A 17,372-nucleotide genomic window follows, 5' to 3' on the forward strand; every position below is an offset into this window, starting at 1 on the left:
TTAATTTTGATAATTAATACGATAGTTTCCTATGACCAGAATATGTTATTGATTTTTTATGTAAAAGATGGATCTTTGATGTCAGGCGGCGACACCCCTACTCTTTACAGCACAGAGCCTGTACGTTGCAGTACAAAAAATAACCAGAGATAAGAGAGTTACAGAGATCGATTATCAGTTAAAATATGCGATATTTTCCACAGCATGTTCTATTGTGTACAAGTACTGTACACGACCAATCATCAAACATTCAGGGATATTTAAGGATCCTTTAGATACGAAACACAAAATCTTCAGAAAAAGAGTGAACTCATAATTGTTATGTTTCATGTTTAAAATTGGAGTATTTCTTTGAAAAATGTTAAAGTTAACCCCTGAATGAGTATTATATTCAACAAGTGGCCGTGAGATGGCACTCTAAAAACCTATCGTAAAAACATATTTTTATTGTCTTTAGATGGATTATGTGGGCACTTGACTCTTATACTAATTAGAACTTACTGTATTAGAAAATAAACAAAATGGTAGAGATTAAAAATCTAAATTGTTATCAACATCTTCTCCTAACTTTCAATTCAAACAAAAGAAAATTAGAATGAATTTAATGAATGAGTACATTACATAACATTGATATATATAAACATTTAGCCACTAAAAAATAATAATGATAATTTGAGTAATGAACTATAATGGCAAACGTTAACCAATGCTTTAAAATAAAAGATGATTTTCTTTTCAAAGACTTTCTTACAGATAGTTTAGTGTTCAATCAAGTCAAAGACATAAGTTCCATTTTAAATTCACTAAAAAATTTTTTTTTTGACTTTATATAGTTTGTTCTTTGACTCATTTTCAGGGTTGATTGGTTCGCTGATTATTTTGCCGGGAAACAAGCTTGGTCACAATAAAACAGCTGATTGCATGGAGATATCTGTGCGCAATGCACCGGATATTCTGAGCTAGGCATCAGCTGATGAGCGCTGCAGTGCTCCCGACTAGAATTCAGCTGTGCGCACTGATCTTGAAAAGACAGCGAGGCATGCTGCGCATACTCGTCTTTAAAATCTGGAGTCTGGGTTCTTTTCTCCAGACTGTACGTATTGTTTTGATCCGATTCGTTGCATTCACGGAGAACATTGTTGTAACTCCCACAGTGGTCCAAACTATAGGGACCAGAACGACAATATGGTAGTCGAGGGAGGGTAAAACTTGTATTCGTGTATTCGTTTTGTTCACCAGCTATTGTACTTCTATCCATATCTGTTCGGGAGAAACGTGCACAGTCCTGGAAAAATTTAGAAAATTAAACTATTTGACATTTATCAACCTTGTGTTCTAACTGTAGAGTGTGACCTATGTTGACATTGTATACTAAATGTAGGGTTTAACCTTTATCAACCTTGTGTTCTAACTGTAGAGTGTGACCTATGTTGACATTGTATACTAAATGTAGGGTACCTTGTGTTCTAACTGTAGAGTGTGACCTATGTTGACATTGTATACTAAATGTAGGGTTTGACCTTTATTGACCTTGCGTTCTAACTGTAGATTGTGACCTATGTTGACATTGTATACTAAATTTAGGGTTTGACCTTTATTGACCTTTTTAAACCATGTTTTCTAACTATATAATTTGACCTTTATCAATAAGGAATTAAACAACTGAAAAGATTGATATCACATGTCTAAAATTCACACCACAAAGGTATTGGCTTTTGGGCACTTTTTAGAAATGGTTTACTTGCGAATACAAAATCCTTGGCGATATCTCATAATTAAAAGAATAGATAAGATAATTTAACTGTTTTCTAGTTCTCAATGTTTTTTACCTTGTGTTCTAACTGTAAGGTTTGGTAACCGTAATTACTACGCTGAATACAATTAGGACAGAGCAACAGGGACTCCACAGGGAAATGTGTTTCTGTTAAAATAATGATAATCTCTTTTTTGGACACTTTTCAGTAAAATAGCAATTTTATCAAGACGTACAGAAATGGAATTAAGATGAGATGAGACCATACCAATTTTTATTGAAAATAAGATATTTTTTAGTCAACCCATGCATGCCTATTGCCTATGTCTTATGTCTCTTCAGTGTCAAAAGCTCAGATCCTTTGTTATCTAAAATTTGATTAATAATAAAACTAAATGATCTTGGTCTAATGATGAGATTTTATTCCCTAGTAGCTGGGAGGTTCGTCCTGCTGAATTCCGTTCTTCCTGTGATGCTAGGCTAGTGGAGCCAGGTTCAGGTTTAATATCAGATCCTAGCTTTGTCCTGCTCACACAACCTTCTAAATAAGAAAATTTTGTAATCGTTTTTACTTTAACTGATTGATTGATTTGACCTATCTGATAAAGTAATTATGAGGACACGCCTAATGCTAATAATTACTGCATTGTTCCTGACGCAGAAATGCGCAAGTCACTTATGAAGATAAACCAGAATTGAACAAAAAATCAGTTTTAAAGAGAAAAATATGGATATTTAGAAAAAACTTTCAATGGCGTTGTAAAGGACCTCACTAGTCTCCTGGAGTTTGTAATAACTCTTGTAATAATAGAGACAAATACCCCCCTTTCTACGCCCCTGATCAAGAAAAAAAAAATTTGAAATTTTTTTAAGCCCCTTATGGATTAAAAGAATATAGGTGCAAAGTTAGCACCATTTATCTCTATTATTACAAGAGTTATTACAAACTCCAGGAGACTAGTGAGGTCCTTTGATTTGCCAATTTTGAATGGCAAAGTGAAAACAATTGTGGACCAAACTCATTGTTAAATGACGACATTTTATGTTTCAAGTTTAGGAGAAAAATATTGCGTGGACCTTGAAATCAGTTTTACATACAGAGTTTATGGAGTATTTAATTTACTTTGTTTTACTACAGTGAATCCCAGATATATGAATACATAGCAAGAGTTTTTATAATGTCGTATTACATATTTAATATAAAATGCCGCGGAAAAATGAGTTTAATATTAAAATATATTAATTGCATTCATATTTCAGGGCTATTAATTTTTTCCCGCGGCATTTCATCTTAAATAGGTAAAGAATACGACATTTTACAAAACTCTTGCTATGTATTCATATATCTGGGATTCACTATATTTTTTTAAAGCCTATTTGTATTAGACAATTCATTCAATGTGTTTCTTCATTTTATCAAAAACAAAACAGTGCTTTTCAAATAACCAACATGAAACTAATAAAGTCAAAAAAGATAAATAAATCTCCAGAAAACAAAAAAACATTATTCACAAAAATACAAATTGTTTTGTTTTTGGTATTGACAAAGCTTTGAGGTGTATTCTGTATTGATGAGTCAGGTTAAAACATTACTGTTCTAGAGTATTCTTACCCTGAGAAACAACTATACAGACACACAAGCTTTATGCGTTTTATACATGAAAATAAAATAAGAAAAGACCAGGCTTACCGACCCATGATTCTCTATAACAGAGGGATGTTAAGCTACTTAACGTCCCTTGGGACAATTAAGTAAAATGACCATTCGTTCTGAGAAGTTTTTATAAACAAATTTGCGCATTTTCAGCTCAAAAGACGATAAAGTTTTGCACAACTACTTTTTAGGGAAATTAAAAATTTTACTAAATACGGGTTCCCTCGAGAAATTTTGCTTTGGTAACCTATGGTAGAGTAAATTCCCGTAACTTTCCTGTAACGTAGTTGAAAATAATAAAAAATACGAACAAATTAGATAATAATTATAAATACAGGAAAATTTAGTTGTAAAATTAGCGTGAATAGCAAAATGCGGGAAATTATAAATTCTAAAATAATGCGGGAAAGAAAACCTGAAGAAATCCCGCTTTCTCTTGAAGAAGAATCAAGGAAGAGAGTCAACTCTCCAGTAGGAAATCCACCATTATCCTTCAACAAAAAATTATTAAGCTTTTTAATAATTTCATAGAATTTTAATAGTTTAATTTAAAAAAGGTAAAGTAGAATGTCGTCTTTCTTATAATAAATTATATTTTATTTACCTTAGTTTGAATAAGTTGCACCGGACTAGAGATACTTTTTGATTTAGATCCCCCCACACCTTGAAGTAGGTCCACATTGTTTAGTGTTGTAGTATACGAGGACTGCACAGACAAATTCATTGAAAAATTCGGACATTTTCCAAAAATCTGGTTTCATTTTTAAATATTGTAAATAAAAAAAATTGTAAAGCTTATTTAATGAATTTCCTTTGGTTGAAAACAGCTTTTCTTAGATCTGCAAAAAAATAACAAATATATTTACTTTATTTTCATGCTTACCAATTTAAGAAATGTTTGTGCACAGATTTCCAGCAATATTACCTGAAGACGAGAAGAATGATAACGATAATGAAGACTAGAACTGAAATCATTATCACAAACCCAAGAGAAATATAACCAGACTAAACATAAAATAAAATTAGTGATTCAAAAAAAATTATAAACAATTTTTTTTATTAAAAAAAAAATAAAAAACCTGTTTAAAGAGAAGGCTTTGGACAGGTCGAGCTGGAAGAACCTGCAGAATCAGAAATCTGAAAACAAAAAGAAATATTAAAAAAGAAATAAAGATTAGCAAATTAGTTGAGGCACCCCAGACAATATTAAATGGAATACTCAGCTTTTTTGACTGTCACTTCGAAGAAATTATGTTCGACCTTTACTAAAATCCTTAAATGTTCTTTTTATCAACGAAAAACTTTATTCATTGAACAACGTTTAAAACGCCTTAGTTGGTAAAAAAGAATATTATAATTATCCAACTAAAATTAAATATGGCTGCGATAAGCAAGTCCAAAATCAAAGATGGCGTCCTAAATGAAAAGGCTCAAATTGCGTGGTATAAAACTCAAAGATGGCGGCTGCATGACAAGATCAAAATCAAAGACAACCACCAAAATGACAAGACCAAATTCAACGGTGGTCACCTAAATAACCTGTTCATTATCAAAGACGACCCTCTAAATGACAAGAAAAAATGGCTGCCTACAAAATCATAATTAAATATTACTTTGAGTCTGTATGTATGATAGTTGAGTTGGTGGATGTTTGAGTAGAACTGCAAGAGAAAACAGCTCCGCTATCCCTAACAGAAAAAATAGTGTCAATATTTAAATCATGAAGAAACTTATATAGTGAGAAAAAAATATAAAACAACCCTTTTATAAATCGGGTTAAAGCTTGTTAAAGTCAAAAGTCTTATGTTTTATGTAGAACTTCAATTTAACAAATAAAAAGTATAATAAAGATATAATTGCAAAATTGTTTTGCAATAACTAAAACAAGACAAAACAAATTTATGCACAATTTTTAGTAACATATGATTCAATGTTTGCCAAGAAAAACACACAAGCAAACAAGTAAAAATCAAAACATTTTTTTCTCCATTTGTAAATGTTGTAATCTTTACTTTGGAGAGAAAAGGTCTGTATTTGTAAGTTTAATGTAGCCTCCACATTTAAATGTTTAATTCTGACTTTTTCTCAATCGTTTCTGTAGAAGAATTATTCTGTACACAGAAGTCAAAATAGAAATTCTTAAACATACAAAGCTTTAACAGGTACTGTTGTGAATCGATATTCCACTCTATAAATGGAAGGTCACATAATATTACAACTACAGTCCTTTAACTCACACAAATTATCTCTAATTAATTTTTGTTGTCAAAATCAGTAAAATAATCCGCGAAATCGAAATATTAAAAATGGCGGCCAAAATGGCGATTAACTAACCTGAGATCAGCTGTGTAAAGAGCCTGTGACTCCAGCAGCATGAGATGAGAGTCTGATCTACTCACAACTGTCCTAATCTCAAGCTGACCCCAAAGCTCCTAAAAAAGAAGAAAAAGATGTCAAGTAATTTTAACTTAATCGACCTTTACTGTCCTTGGATATATCCAAAGAGAATAGAATATATATTAGATGGGAATTTACTAGAAAAAAGTGAAAAACGGCCATTTTGTTGTACTGTTTCCATACTGCAGGTATACTTCCCATATTTGTGCTATATAACCTTTTGGGCCCAGGAATATCATTTTATAGAAAATCTAAAATTAATATTAAAAGACCAAAAACCCAAATTATGAAATAGGCTGGTTTCATAATTGATCAATGATCATTTCACATAGGCTCTATGCATTTCACTTTACAAACGATGATTTTCCGTTATAACTATAAATCAAATGATGTTGTTTATTCACCTGATTCAATTTATAAAGTTTATTTAACAGCTTCAAAAATTCGAAATTGAAATGGATAGTCTAGGTAACATACTGTATTTATGTACTCTACTACATATAATTTGTGAACATTTACATGATTTGTATACATTGAACTCCCTTTTAGGCTGAAAAAATTCCCTTTCAGACTGAAAAAATTCATACCGAGAGATTCTCTAAATTCCCCTCTGATATATATTCTATTCTCTTTGGATATATCTAATATTTGAAAACAAATAAGGCTTTAAAAAAATGAAAAACCGTTACAAATGTATCTTAGTGATACAACTTTAAAAAAAGGTTCTGTTTTTTTTTACTTCAAATGTAAAGTAAATTGCATTTGCAAGTCATCTGAAATATCATTGGAATTGAAAAATTGATAAAAGAATATATATATCATATATGCCTTAACTTCAGTTAGTTGCATTTTTTATTTTTTTTATTTTGTAAAATTTATCCAAATCTATATTTTTCTTATTACTTTAAAAAATAAATTTTGTTTAATATTGCTCTGAAAACAGTTTTAATTTTCACCAAATCTAAAAAGTATAAATTTGTATTTTATTTTCATCGTCTGAAAGAAAATTAAATCTTTGCCACAAACTCTGCTTTTCTATCTTAATATCTTTGCCACCCAATGTCGTAGACCTTAGGCCTAAACTATACATTTTGTTAGATCAAATAATCTAAGTTTGAAAAATAAAAAATGGATTTGGGTTGTGCCAAAAACCCAATTCCTTAGAAAAAAAATAAAAAATGTACAGTGAGATTCAGAAAACATGGAAAGTAAAATTTGATTACCTTATCTGTTTCCCAGCTAAGTGTTGGGGCCGGAAACACGTGACTTGATCTACAAACTAGTTCAGCTCTCTCCCCCTCTACCACCACAACTCTACATAGTTAAATAATTTTACTTTATTTAAGAACCATCTTATCAAAATGTATTTTGGGTTATTGTAGTCTTTTAACGCTTCAAAAAATCTCACATTTTAGAGTCAAATGTTTTTTCCAAATTCATCCTTTTTTTGGCCATCTTGAAATGAGATATTTCTTTTCGTTCAAACTCTAATACAATTTACTTTTTTTATACACGTATTTTTGGTAATGCTCATTGATCATTGATCAAAAAATTATTCATAAAATGTATTTTTGCTGAAATTTTGATGAAAGAAGTAACCAGGGAAATAAAATAATAGAATTGTAAATAAAATGATTCATTACAAAGTAATAAAGAATCAACAGTGTAGATTTATAATGGAGGATGTTTAATTCAAATATAAAAATCGTGCAAATAAGAACTTAAAAAAACTTATTAAACATCACAGAATAACTTATACATTCTGTCAAAAAAAAACTACAAGGAAGAAAAAAGATATACGTTGAGTTTTTTTTTGTGTGTTAAAAGTCACAAATTCAAATAAATGGTCTTGAAAAACATCCACGTCTTTAGTAAACTGATAAATAAAAATATAAAATTAACATTCTGATAGAATTGGTTATCGCTCTCTTAGAATTATAGAACAAAACTTTAGCATCACATTCACATAATATGATAGAATCCCATAAAAAAATGCACTCCTGCAGCATAAAGAATTCTGGACTTCGGCATGTCAGAATTTTGCAGAGTTTAATAATATTTGATAAATTGAAGGAGAAAATGAAAATTTTTAATAATCATAAATTTTTTTTTTAACTATTTCCAAAAATTGATCTGTTTTCTCGTAAAAATCATTTATTAACAATTAAGTGAGGCAAACCAGAAAAAATTCGCTCCATGCAAGAATACCTAACTTCTGGGAAAGGATGATTTTTATAAAGGGGGTGTTAATGATTTTATAAGAAAATATATACCCCTGCAATATTAAAAGCAACTTACTTCTGTTCTGGAATAAGATGAAGAGGAGCGGATCTATGAACCTGAAGCTGGAAAGATTGTCTTACTGCTAGATAACTTTCTTCCTCACTAGAATATAACAGTTTTAGGGACATATTAGACCAACAGGGGGTGGGGCAAAGGGCGTTTTTTCGCCCCCCCCCCCCTTTATCCATCTTTAGACCCCCAACTTGTCCATTAAAGATAACAAGGATATACTATTATATCCAAAACTTATTTTATCAAGGTCTACAACATCGGGTTGCAAAGACATAGGGATAAAAAAATCATAATTTATGGCAAAAAAATTATGAATTAGATTTTTTTAAATTCTGAACAAAATTTCCATTTTTACATGTGTTTAATAATAAGTAATTCCTAGAAACTAAGAACTTCCAAAGTTTAAATGTCTCTTCTATGCATTATCTTATGCATATTAAACTTTCATAATTTGACCCACTCTGAAAAAATTGGAAAATTTGGATTAAAATTAAAGAAAAAATGGAAAATGTGGATTAAGGTTAAAAAACCGATTCTCAAAATCATCCAAAATGACCAATCTATGAGGATTTTAAAGATTGAATTTGCTCTCTTGCTGAATAAATATGCACCGTAAAAACGTCTCATAGGTCTCAAATGTATCTGTCTCTGCAATTCTACATTCTCAGCAAAACTATCATGCCTAGCCAGACACACCCTTTGAAGTCAAAGCACATTTTTTTTATCATGAAAACCTTGACAATTCTGATTCAATCATGAAAAAAATAAGAGAAACCCAGTTTTCTCATCAGAGAACAATCTCTTTAATTTTCTTACCTGAGAACACAGTTCCACGATCCATGGTCTGCCAGTTCCACGCTAGAGATATTCATGGAACAGGAACTAGAGTTCCCAGAGAGATGAATCCTGTAACATGAGTCAATTGAAAAATAAATCAACAAATTTATTTTGAAAATCTAATTGTAAAATTCTGAAAGAAACTTTTTCAATTCTTAACATTGAGAGTAACAACTTGAAAATAAATTATCATTTAAAAAAAAATTTGCTGTTCACGTCTCAAATCAGAATTAGGAAGAAAAAATATTTTCTGTTCACGTCTCAAATCAGAATTAGGAAGAAAAAAATATTTTCTGTTCACGTCTCAAATCAGAATTAGGAAGAAAAAAATATTTTCTGTTCACGTCTTAAACCAGAATTAGGAAGAAAAAAATATTTTCTGTTCACGTCTCAAATCAGAATTAGGAAGAAAAAAATATTTTCTGTTCACGTCTCAAATCAGAATTAGGAAGAAAAAAATATTTTTTTTGCTTTCAAAATAATACTAATTATTACATCTTCGATTTCCACAGTATTTTTATCAGAGTCAGAAACTTTAAAACTGAGCTCGGATAATTTAGTTGCAATATTCAAGGAGGTTGGAAAACAGGCTTTGTGATATATATTTATCTAATTAGTCTATTTTTTTTATTTAAAAACATAATTTTGGTAAATATTACTTCTCCAAAGGAATCAAGTTTGCCACAATCTCTAATTTTCTAGCCTAACCTAACCTAACCTATATATCTAGGCAACCCAATATCAAATACCTCAGATATTTCAACTAATGAACTTTATTTGATCAAATAATCTAATTAATTGAAATATAAAAGGATTACACCTTCAGGTTAAATATATATTGGGATTAAAAAAATTGAGTTTGTGGCAAAGACTCAGTTCCTTTCTTTAGATTTATGTGTTCCAACAAAAAATGTTTTTAAAATTTTCGTTGCAAACCAGACTAGGTTTGTGTATATATTTATCAGAAACAACATTCTGGCAAACATTAAAAAAATATGAGATTTTTGATAGCCCAATTTTTTCGCTTAATTAAGATTACTTATCAACCTACATTATATTTTTATTGTGAGGGATCACATGACGGAAAGTAAATGAAAATTATTATTGTATGAATTTTTTTTCAAAATTAATGTAAATGAAATGTATATTTTTAACCTGTCATTTGAATCGCAGAGTTCTGTTCTATATTTTAGACTGCACAATCTCAGACCTTGAATATCATTCTTTAATATATCAGACAAATTTATGTTTTTACTGTTTTGTTTTTTTAATTTTTCTTAGCTATAAACATTTTTAAATTTTTTTAAAGACAACAAACTATAATAAGATAAAATAAAAATTAAAAAGAGTAAAAAATTATTTATTTATGAAATATAACAAAAACATACAAAATTAAGTGATTCAGGAGAAAATATTTAAAAACCTCTAAAAGTAGAGGTTGTGGGAATATTTCCCCCCAATTCTAAAAAATATAAAAAGTAAGAATAAAAGAAATAGGAAAGGAAAGGCCCTAAGGAAAGTTACATATTTATTGTTTACACTATATTTCATATAAATTGGTGGTGGATTGTTTGTATTTTTCGACGATGAACTAACAACTTTTAGAAATAAAAGTTATAGATTTATTTTTCATGTTAAAAAAAAGTAAAAAAACCTTATAGAGTGTGAACGAGATATATGTTCTACGAAAATTTGGAATTTTTAAACATCTTTTTAATTCGCGCTGATTTTTGACATCATTTATGTTTGATTAAATCTTTTACTCAGAGAAAGTTTGCATTTCATTATTTTTTTCCTTTTTTTCTGAACAATTTTAGATTAATAGATATAAATCTTTTCTGAAATTAATTTTTTTGGAAACATTTTTTTAAAAGATACCTTTGGGGCCTTCCCAGACACAGAGAAACCACGGTCTTGATGAGTTACAAGTTAAAATTAAACTTTTATTCTCTTTCGACTCAACATCAATTGCCCTTGGTTGGTGAGCGTCAAGCACTTCTTGAAGTTCCATTTTTTCACGCGCTTTATTTGTATATCCTCCTTGGGCACTGTCCAAAATCATCCAAACAAGATAAATTCCAAAATTCATTGTCTAGCTATTATTTAGTTATCATTCATTAATAGTTTATGTTAGTATAACTGTTTCTATAACTGATAGCATACAGATGCTTCTAGCTGATGAGCACTGTTATCAGATGAGAGGTTATCAACGGACTGATTCCTTGAAGATAAGATAGTTTGAGGAAGGGTATAAGGAAGGGGGTTAGACGAGTAAAGGGAATGATTTCTCAATTATAATCCTACATTTCCTGATCTAGCCCAAAAAATTATTTCCTGTGTGTTATTATTATTATCATAAAGATTTATTCACACACAAAGATATTCATACATAAAATGGTGTGGTTTAAATTTGTTTAAATATTTCGAATACAGGCGACATTTATCATTACTCATCGCATAGCTTATTTATCATTTCGGTTCCTACGTTATCATAGAATCCTTCTACATATAAATTATTTATTCTTGTATTTAATAGATCTTGTAATCTCGGAACTTTCCATGCATGGCCCAATGGGAGAAATGGGACATCAAAATTGTTTCTGAACTAACATTTTACTAAGATCCGATAGATTTACAAAACAATCATTTGCAATGGAAACTATATTTCTGCCAAGAACTGTGTTAAGGTCATTTTTACATAAATTAGAAAGAAATCTAATGCAAAGCTTAGAACTTGCTTCAATAGTCTCATAGAAAGACACACATCTGCTATGCTAAAATAGTTTTTACATGTAAACATTGTGAAAAACTTTCAATTAAATACGTATGCGTATCTCTAGAACTGAATTATCATAATTTTTTTTCGACCTTGAGTTTTTAAAAAGGATTTCTAAAAATGCATAAAATCCCGCCATCTTTTTAATCTTTATTAGATTAGAAATTATCTTCCTTATGATTATTTTTTTCATAACGTTTCCAAAACATATTGTCACAAATTTGTTGCAATGCACTAGTTGCCGCTTAACCAAACTTCAAAAATTGCTATTCGCTATACAGCGTAATTAAATTGTAAGGAACTCACACAAATCTGCCCCTTTTGTAAAAGTAAATTGAACCTATATGAAGCATAAAGTCTGACCGCGTCAACCTTGTTGCACCGGCTAGTCCTGTCTATAGAGCTAGGTACAAAACAAACTTAGACTGGAAAGGTTGACCCGCTCGGAAATTCGAATGTACTACGGCTGCCCGTGAACTGTAAACTATAGTTCTAATATAAAAGCATTTGTAAACCGATTTTTTAGAACACATCGAAAACTCTAATCCCAGATATATGAATACATGGCAAGAGTTAGATATTTAAAATCAAATGCCGCTCAAAAATGAGTTTAATCTTAATATATCAATTGAATTCATATTTCAGGGCTATTCATTTACCTTGAATCAAAAATAAAAAGAAGTTTCTTTAGAATTATACATTATACAAAACTCTTGCTATGCATTCAATTTATATATCTGGGATTCAATGTATATAATCCCTATTTACTTAATATTTTCGATTATGATTATCGGAATTCCTTATAATTTAAATATCCAAAGTATAAAAGAATGTATGGATTAGTAAATTATGGAGTAGTAACAAAACATCTACATATATACTTTGTTTGTTTGGCCGTTTGTATCCAATAAACGTCAAAACGGCTGAACCGATCGTGAGACCTCGTTTGACCCTATTGAAGGTTTATGAATGATCAAGTTTTCAAAAATTTGTATCTAACAAAATCCAATTTTTGAAAATTTCACATAAAAGCCCAGTAACTTACAATAAATATATGTAAAATTACTGCAGCAGTAGAGCTAGAATACCTGAAATATTTTAAACCTCCATTTTTTTTGTACACCCGTAAATTTTTGACAACCACCAGCGAAATTTTAAATGTTTTGATTAATTCTACGATTTCGGCTAAATTGAAAGTTTCTATAGAATTTTCCGTTGATTAACATATTGTTAATATATGGAGTTGTGCCCCGCGACCCAAGGTATTGATGTAATTTCAGTTTCAATTTCTAATCATAATTAACATCTTGGGGCGGGTTACGAGGCATATTTTCAAGTATACCTGAAGTTATTTCAGGGTGGACCTTAATTGTAGGACAACAAACAAATTTTCTCTTAAATATTTGCGGTTGTATAGTAATTTCAACGCATAAAAACTGTTAAATCCATAAAAGACGAAGAATAGAAAAAAAATGAATTGAGTCTTTGACACAAACTCAAATTTCTAATCCCAATATCTTCACAACATGATTGTGTAAATCTTTAATATTTCAAACTTAGATGTTTTAATCTAACATAATTTATTGTTCGAAATATCTCGGCATTATGATGTTGGGAAAAAAATGATTAGAAAATCAGAGTTTGTAGCAAAGGCTGCATTCCTTTGTAACTTTTGCGAAATCAATTCTGTAGAAATTTAAAGAAAATCCTTTAAACAAATATATCATATATTATCTGCTTGGATATCATAAACATATAATCATGGATAACTAGTTTAATGATGAATATCTCTTACTAATTTATTTTCTTAATAAACCTGACGTAATAAATGTATCTTAGAGCATTTGCTAGAAATTCCAATCCTTCTTCCCCCATTATACCCCTCCCCCTTACAATACTCCTTTGTAACTTTATAACATTAACATTTCACTCCCATTTTTAATAAGCAATCACATTTCATCTTTGTTGAGTTTTTTAATATAATCTACGCAATAACTATTAAGCACAAATTGACTCCTACACTTTCATATCCCATTCTCTCTCTCCCCCCTCCTTCCCTTACCCCTTCTTATAGGATTAGTGAGTTATCTTATTTGTGTCGTGCCCAAGGAAGGGGGGGCTGGGAGATGGAGGAAAAGGGCGGAGGGAGGGAGGGGGGTAGGAAGGGTTTGAAGAAGATAGAATAAGAGGGAAGGGTTGGTATGAGATATTATATGCATCCTTATGTAATATATATATACAGGGGTGTCTAAAAACGGGGAATAAGACTATGCAGACTTGTTTGTAATCGGATTTTCAAGATTGAGGCCATTTTTCAATCTACGTACAATTTCTGATTCAATGAGCCCATTTTAAGGCTTGTAGATCTAAAAATATTAATTTTAAATAGATTTAAAAACTGGTCTCAATCTTGAAAATCCGATTACTAACGAGTCTGTAGACCCTTATTCCCTGTTTTTTTGGACACCCTGTATATATATATATATATATATATATATATATATATAAAATTCTGCAGTCTTAATTAAAAAGGTTGTTTTGAATATGGATTAGAGTTGTATACAAGGATATATATCACGCAGGTCTAATTATTTGGATACACGGTGTTACCCACAAAGAAGGAGGCTCTTTTGACTACCTACAATTCTTAAAATATTTATACAATTCAGATATATACCGAGGCACGGGCAGCCGCAGTACATTTGAATTTCAAGGCCGGGTCAACCTTTCCGATCCTAGTTTGTACTTTACCTACCTCTATGGACAGGACTATCCGGTGCAACAAGGTTGACACGGTCAGACTTTATTCTTCATATAGGTTGAATTTACTGTTAATAAAGGGGCAGAGGTGCGTGGAGGTTTCCTCCGGTAAAATTAGCCTTTTAATTGCCTGTTAAATTAAGTCTCATCCTTTGTGGGTAACCCTTTTTTGAATACATATCACACAGATCTAACCATTTGGATACATATCACACAGATCTAACCATTTGGATACATATCACACAGATCTAACCATTTGGATACATATCACACAGATCTAACCATTTGGATACATATCACAAATACCTAACCATTTGGATACATATCACACAGACCTCAATATTTGGATACATATCACATAGACCTCAATATTTGGATACATATTACACAGAACTAAATATTTGGATACATATCACATAGACCTAAATATTTGGATACGTATCACGCCACCCCAGACTAACCAGAGTGAGCAGCATTCGGTTTCTTCTATTTGAAATCAAACGTGTTTTGTTTTATATATTTCAACAATCTTTTAACTTAAGGATTTGTTTATTCTATACATTTTCATTCAAAATACAAATACCAACAAAAAAGTGATTCAGAAAAAAGGCTAAAATTTATGTTTAATGAGTCAAATTGTGATCGAAAGTCACAGCTTTGCGGAATATTGACAGAACTGTTAAATCCACGTGACGCAGACCTAAATATTTGGATACCTATCACGAAGACCTAAATATTTGGATACATATCACACAGACCTAAATATTTGGATATATATCACGCAAACCTAAATATTTGGATACATATCACACAAACATAAATATTTGGATACATATCACACAGATCTTACTATTTTGATAAATATCACGCAGACCTAAATATTTGAATACATATCACACAGACCTAAATATTTGGATATATATCACACAGACCTAAATATTTGGATATATATCACACAGACCTTAACTATATGTCACACAAACATAAACATCATCCTTATTTAATCTCAGTAATATAAAAATATTGTGAAGCTTCTATATTGTCCTGAACTCTAACCAAAAGATATAGTGATAACCAGAAAACTCAGAAATAGGAAGACGACTTTATAGAAGTACTTAAGCATATATGATGGTGTTACAATGCAAATAGTTTTATTAGACACTAATTAAATCACTTATCAAGTAAAATGGGTCTGTTTACACTGAACACTTTCAGTGTACCATGCTTATTGGACTCTTTAAAGTCAAAACTTAATCCTAAAAGTCATCTTCCTATTCCAGAGTTTTCTGGGTATCACTGTATTTAAATGTAGACACATTTTCCTGTTAATGCGATATATTTATGATACTGATATGTTATTGTTTTCCTGTTAATGTGATATATTTATGATACCGATATGTTATTGTTTTCCTGTTATTGCGATATATTTATGATACCGATATGTTATTGTTTTCCTGTTAATGCGATATATTTATGATACTGATATGTTGTTGTTTTCCTGTTAATGCGATATATTTATGATACCGATATGTTATTGTTTTGCTTTTTTCAAATTAAAACAAAACCAAGGTTTTTTAAAGTTTCTTCTTGCAGTTAAGCTGTAGTTCATTTGATTAGAGGATATATTAAAGGATGAAAGGGGGGGAGGGACTATCCTCCACACCTTTCTTGTAATTTGAACCAGTATTTACAGGGTTTCAGGACCTTGCAATTTTACAGTCAAGGTATCCGTTTACTGCACTTGGATTATAGTAGGGGTACAGAACGGTAGCCCAGAGGGGGGGGCAGGGTAGTCCAATGTTAGGGGGAGGAATGACCTAGGAGGCCAGGGGTGGCTGGCCCATTGGCATGGATTCAATTTAGCAGAAGTACTCTGCGTTGCCCGTAGTCCAATAACATGATGAAAATCTAACTTAGGGATAAGGACCCTATTTTTGATGTTACTCAGGAAACCAAATTTAACATTTTTTATCGCGTGTTACGTCTCTCAATAAAGTAATAAAGGTAAAAACATACAAAGTACACAACATACAATTTGATATTTTTAGGCTAGCAGAAATCATCAGAAAGCATAATTTTGGTATTTTGATAAATTTAAAGAAAAACTTTCTCTATTTGAGGTTAATAAAAACGATTAAATTATGAATTTTTTTTTATTTCATTAGAATTCTACATAAAGCAGTTTGGGCGATCTGAAATTAATCTTACTCGTCAGATCACAAGGTATTCACAAATTTGCACCAATTCATTGTCATTTAATAACCTTCTTATTTTATAATATTGGAGGGGTTTATGTAGCTGAGAGCTTAATCGATTAAGAAAATATTGTAAAGCCTACAAAAAACTTGTTGAAAAGAAAAGAAGAGATGAATCTTGAATCTAGAGTGGGTCGTTTATTGAAACTTGAAAAACTTTGATTCATTATTTTCAATCCACGTTCAGAGAAAAATCATTTTTTAAAAGCGGGGAAGGTTTATTTTAGAAGGGAAAATAGAGAAAAGAGATCAAAGTCCAGGAAATAGGGATCAAGGACTGGGGAAAATGGATCAAGGACTGGGGAAAATGGATCAAGGACTGGAGAAAATGGATCAAGGACTGGGGAAAAGGGATCAAGGACTGGAGAAAATGGATCAAGGACTGGGGATAATGGATCAAGGACTGGGGACTGGGGAAAATGGATCAAGGACTGAGAAAAAATGGATCAAGGGCTGGGGAAAATGGATCAAGGTGGGGAAAATGGATCAAGGTTGGGGAAAAAGAGATCAAGGTTATGGAAATAGAGATCAAGGTTAAGGAAAAATGGATCAAGGAAAAGAGTGAAATTTTTACTGTCGAGGGAAAAGGAATAAGGTTAAAAAGAGGTAAAGGGATCAAGGATGAAGGTGAGGGATCAAGGATGA

At 30.9% G+C, this 17,372-nt stretch overlaps 1 protein-coding gene across 1 annotated transcript; it reads right to left on the reverse strand.

Moving 5' to 3' along the window:
- Window positions 1-621: 621 nt before the first annotated feature.
- On the reverse strand, window positions 622-11,136 carry LOC111700630 (uncharacterized). The gene is made up of 15 exons (XM_023471613.1): window positions 10,815-11,136; window positions 10,092-10,146; window positions 8,916-9,005; window positions 8,103-8,189; window positions 7,028-7,118; window positions 5,742-5,839; window positions 5,021-5,095; window positions 4,487-4,544; window positions 4,333-4,412; window positions 4,219-4,246; window positions 4,012-4,113; window positions 3,823-3,898; window positions 2,181-2,294; window positions 1,830-1,921; window positions 622-1,285 (listed from the first exon to the last, which is right to left on the reverse strand). The coding sequence occupies exons 1-15, from the start codon at window positions 11,023-11,025 to the stop codon at window positions 875-877; spliced, it is 1,668 nt and encodes a 555-aa protein (XP_023327381.1). The 5' UTR covers window positions 11,026-11,136; the 3' UTR covers window positions 622-874.
- Window positions 11,137-17,372: the final 6,236 nt, after the last annotated feature.

Source organism: Eurytemora carolleeae, unplaced genomic scaffold (genome assembly GCF_000591075.1).
Source record: "Eurytemora carolleeae unplaced genomic scaffold, Eaff_2.0 scaffold247, whole genome shotgun sequence".
Taxonomy (NCBI): domain Eukaryota; kingdom Metazoa; phylum Arthropoda; class Copepoda; order Calanoida; family Temoridae; genus Eurytemora; species Eurytemora carolleeae.

Bases quoted from the DNA above. Each gene is read 5' to 3' on its own strand.
- LOC111700630 (XM_023471613.1), bottom strand. From the start codon at position 11,025: ATGAATTTTGGAATTTATCTTGTTTGGATGATTTTGGACAGTGCCCAA. The intron at 4,413-4,486 runs GTTTTTTATTTT...TTTTATGTTTAG, and splicing joins AAAGCCTTCTCTTTAAACAG to TCTGGTTATATTTCTCTTGG. The intron at 4,114-4,218 runs GAAATTCATTAA...TTGTCTGTGCAG, and splicing joins AAAGCTGTTTTCAACCAAAG to TCCTCGTATACTACAACACT.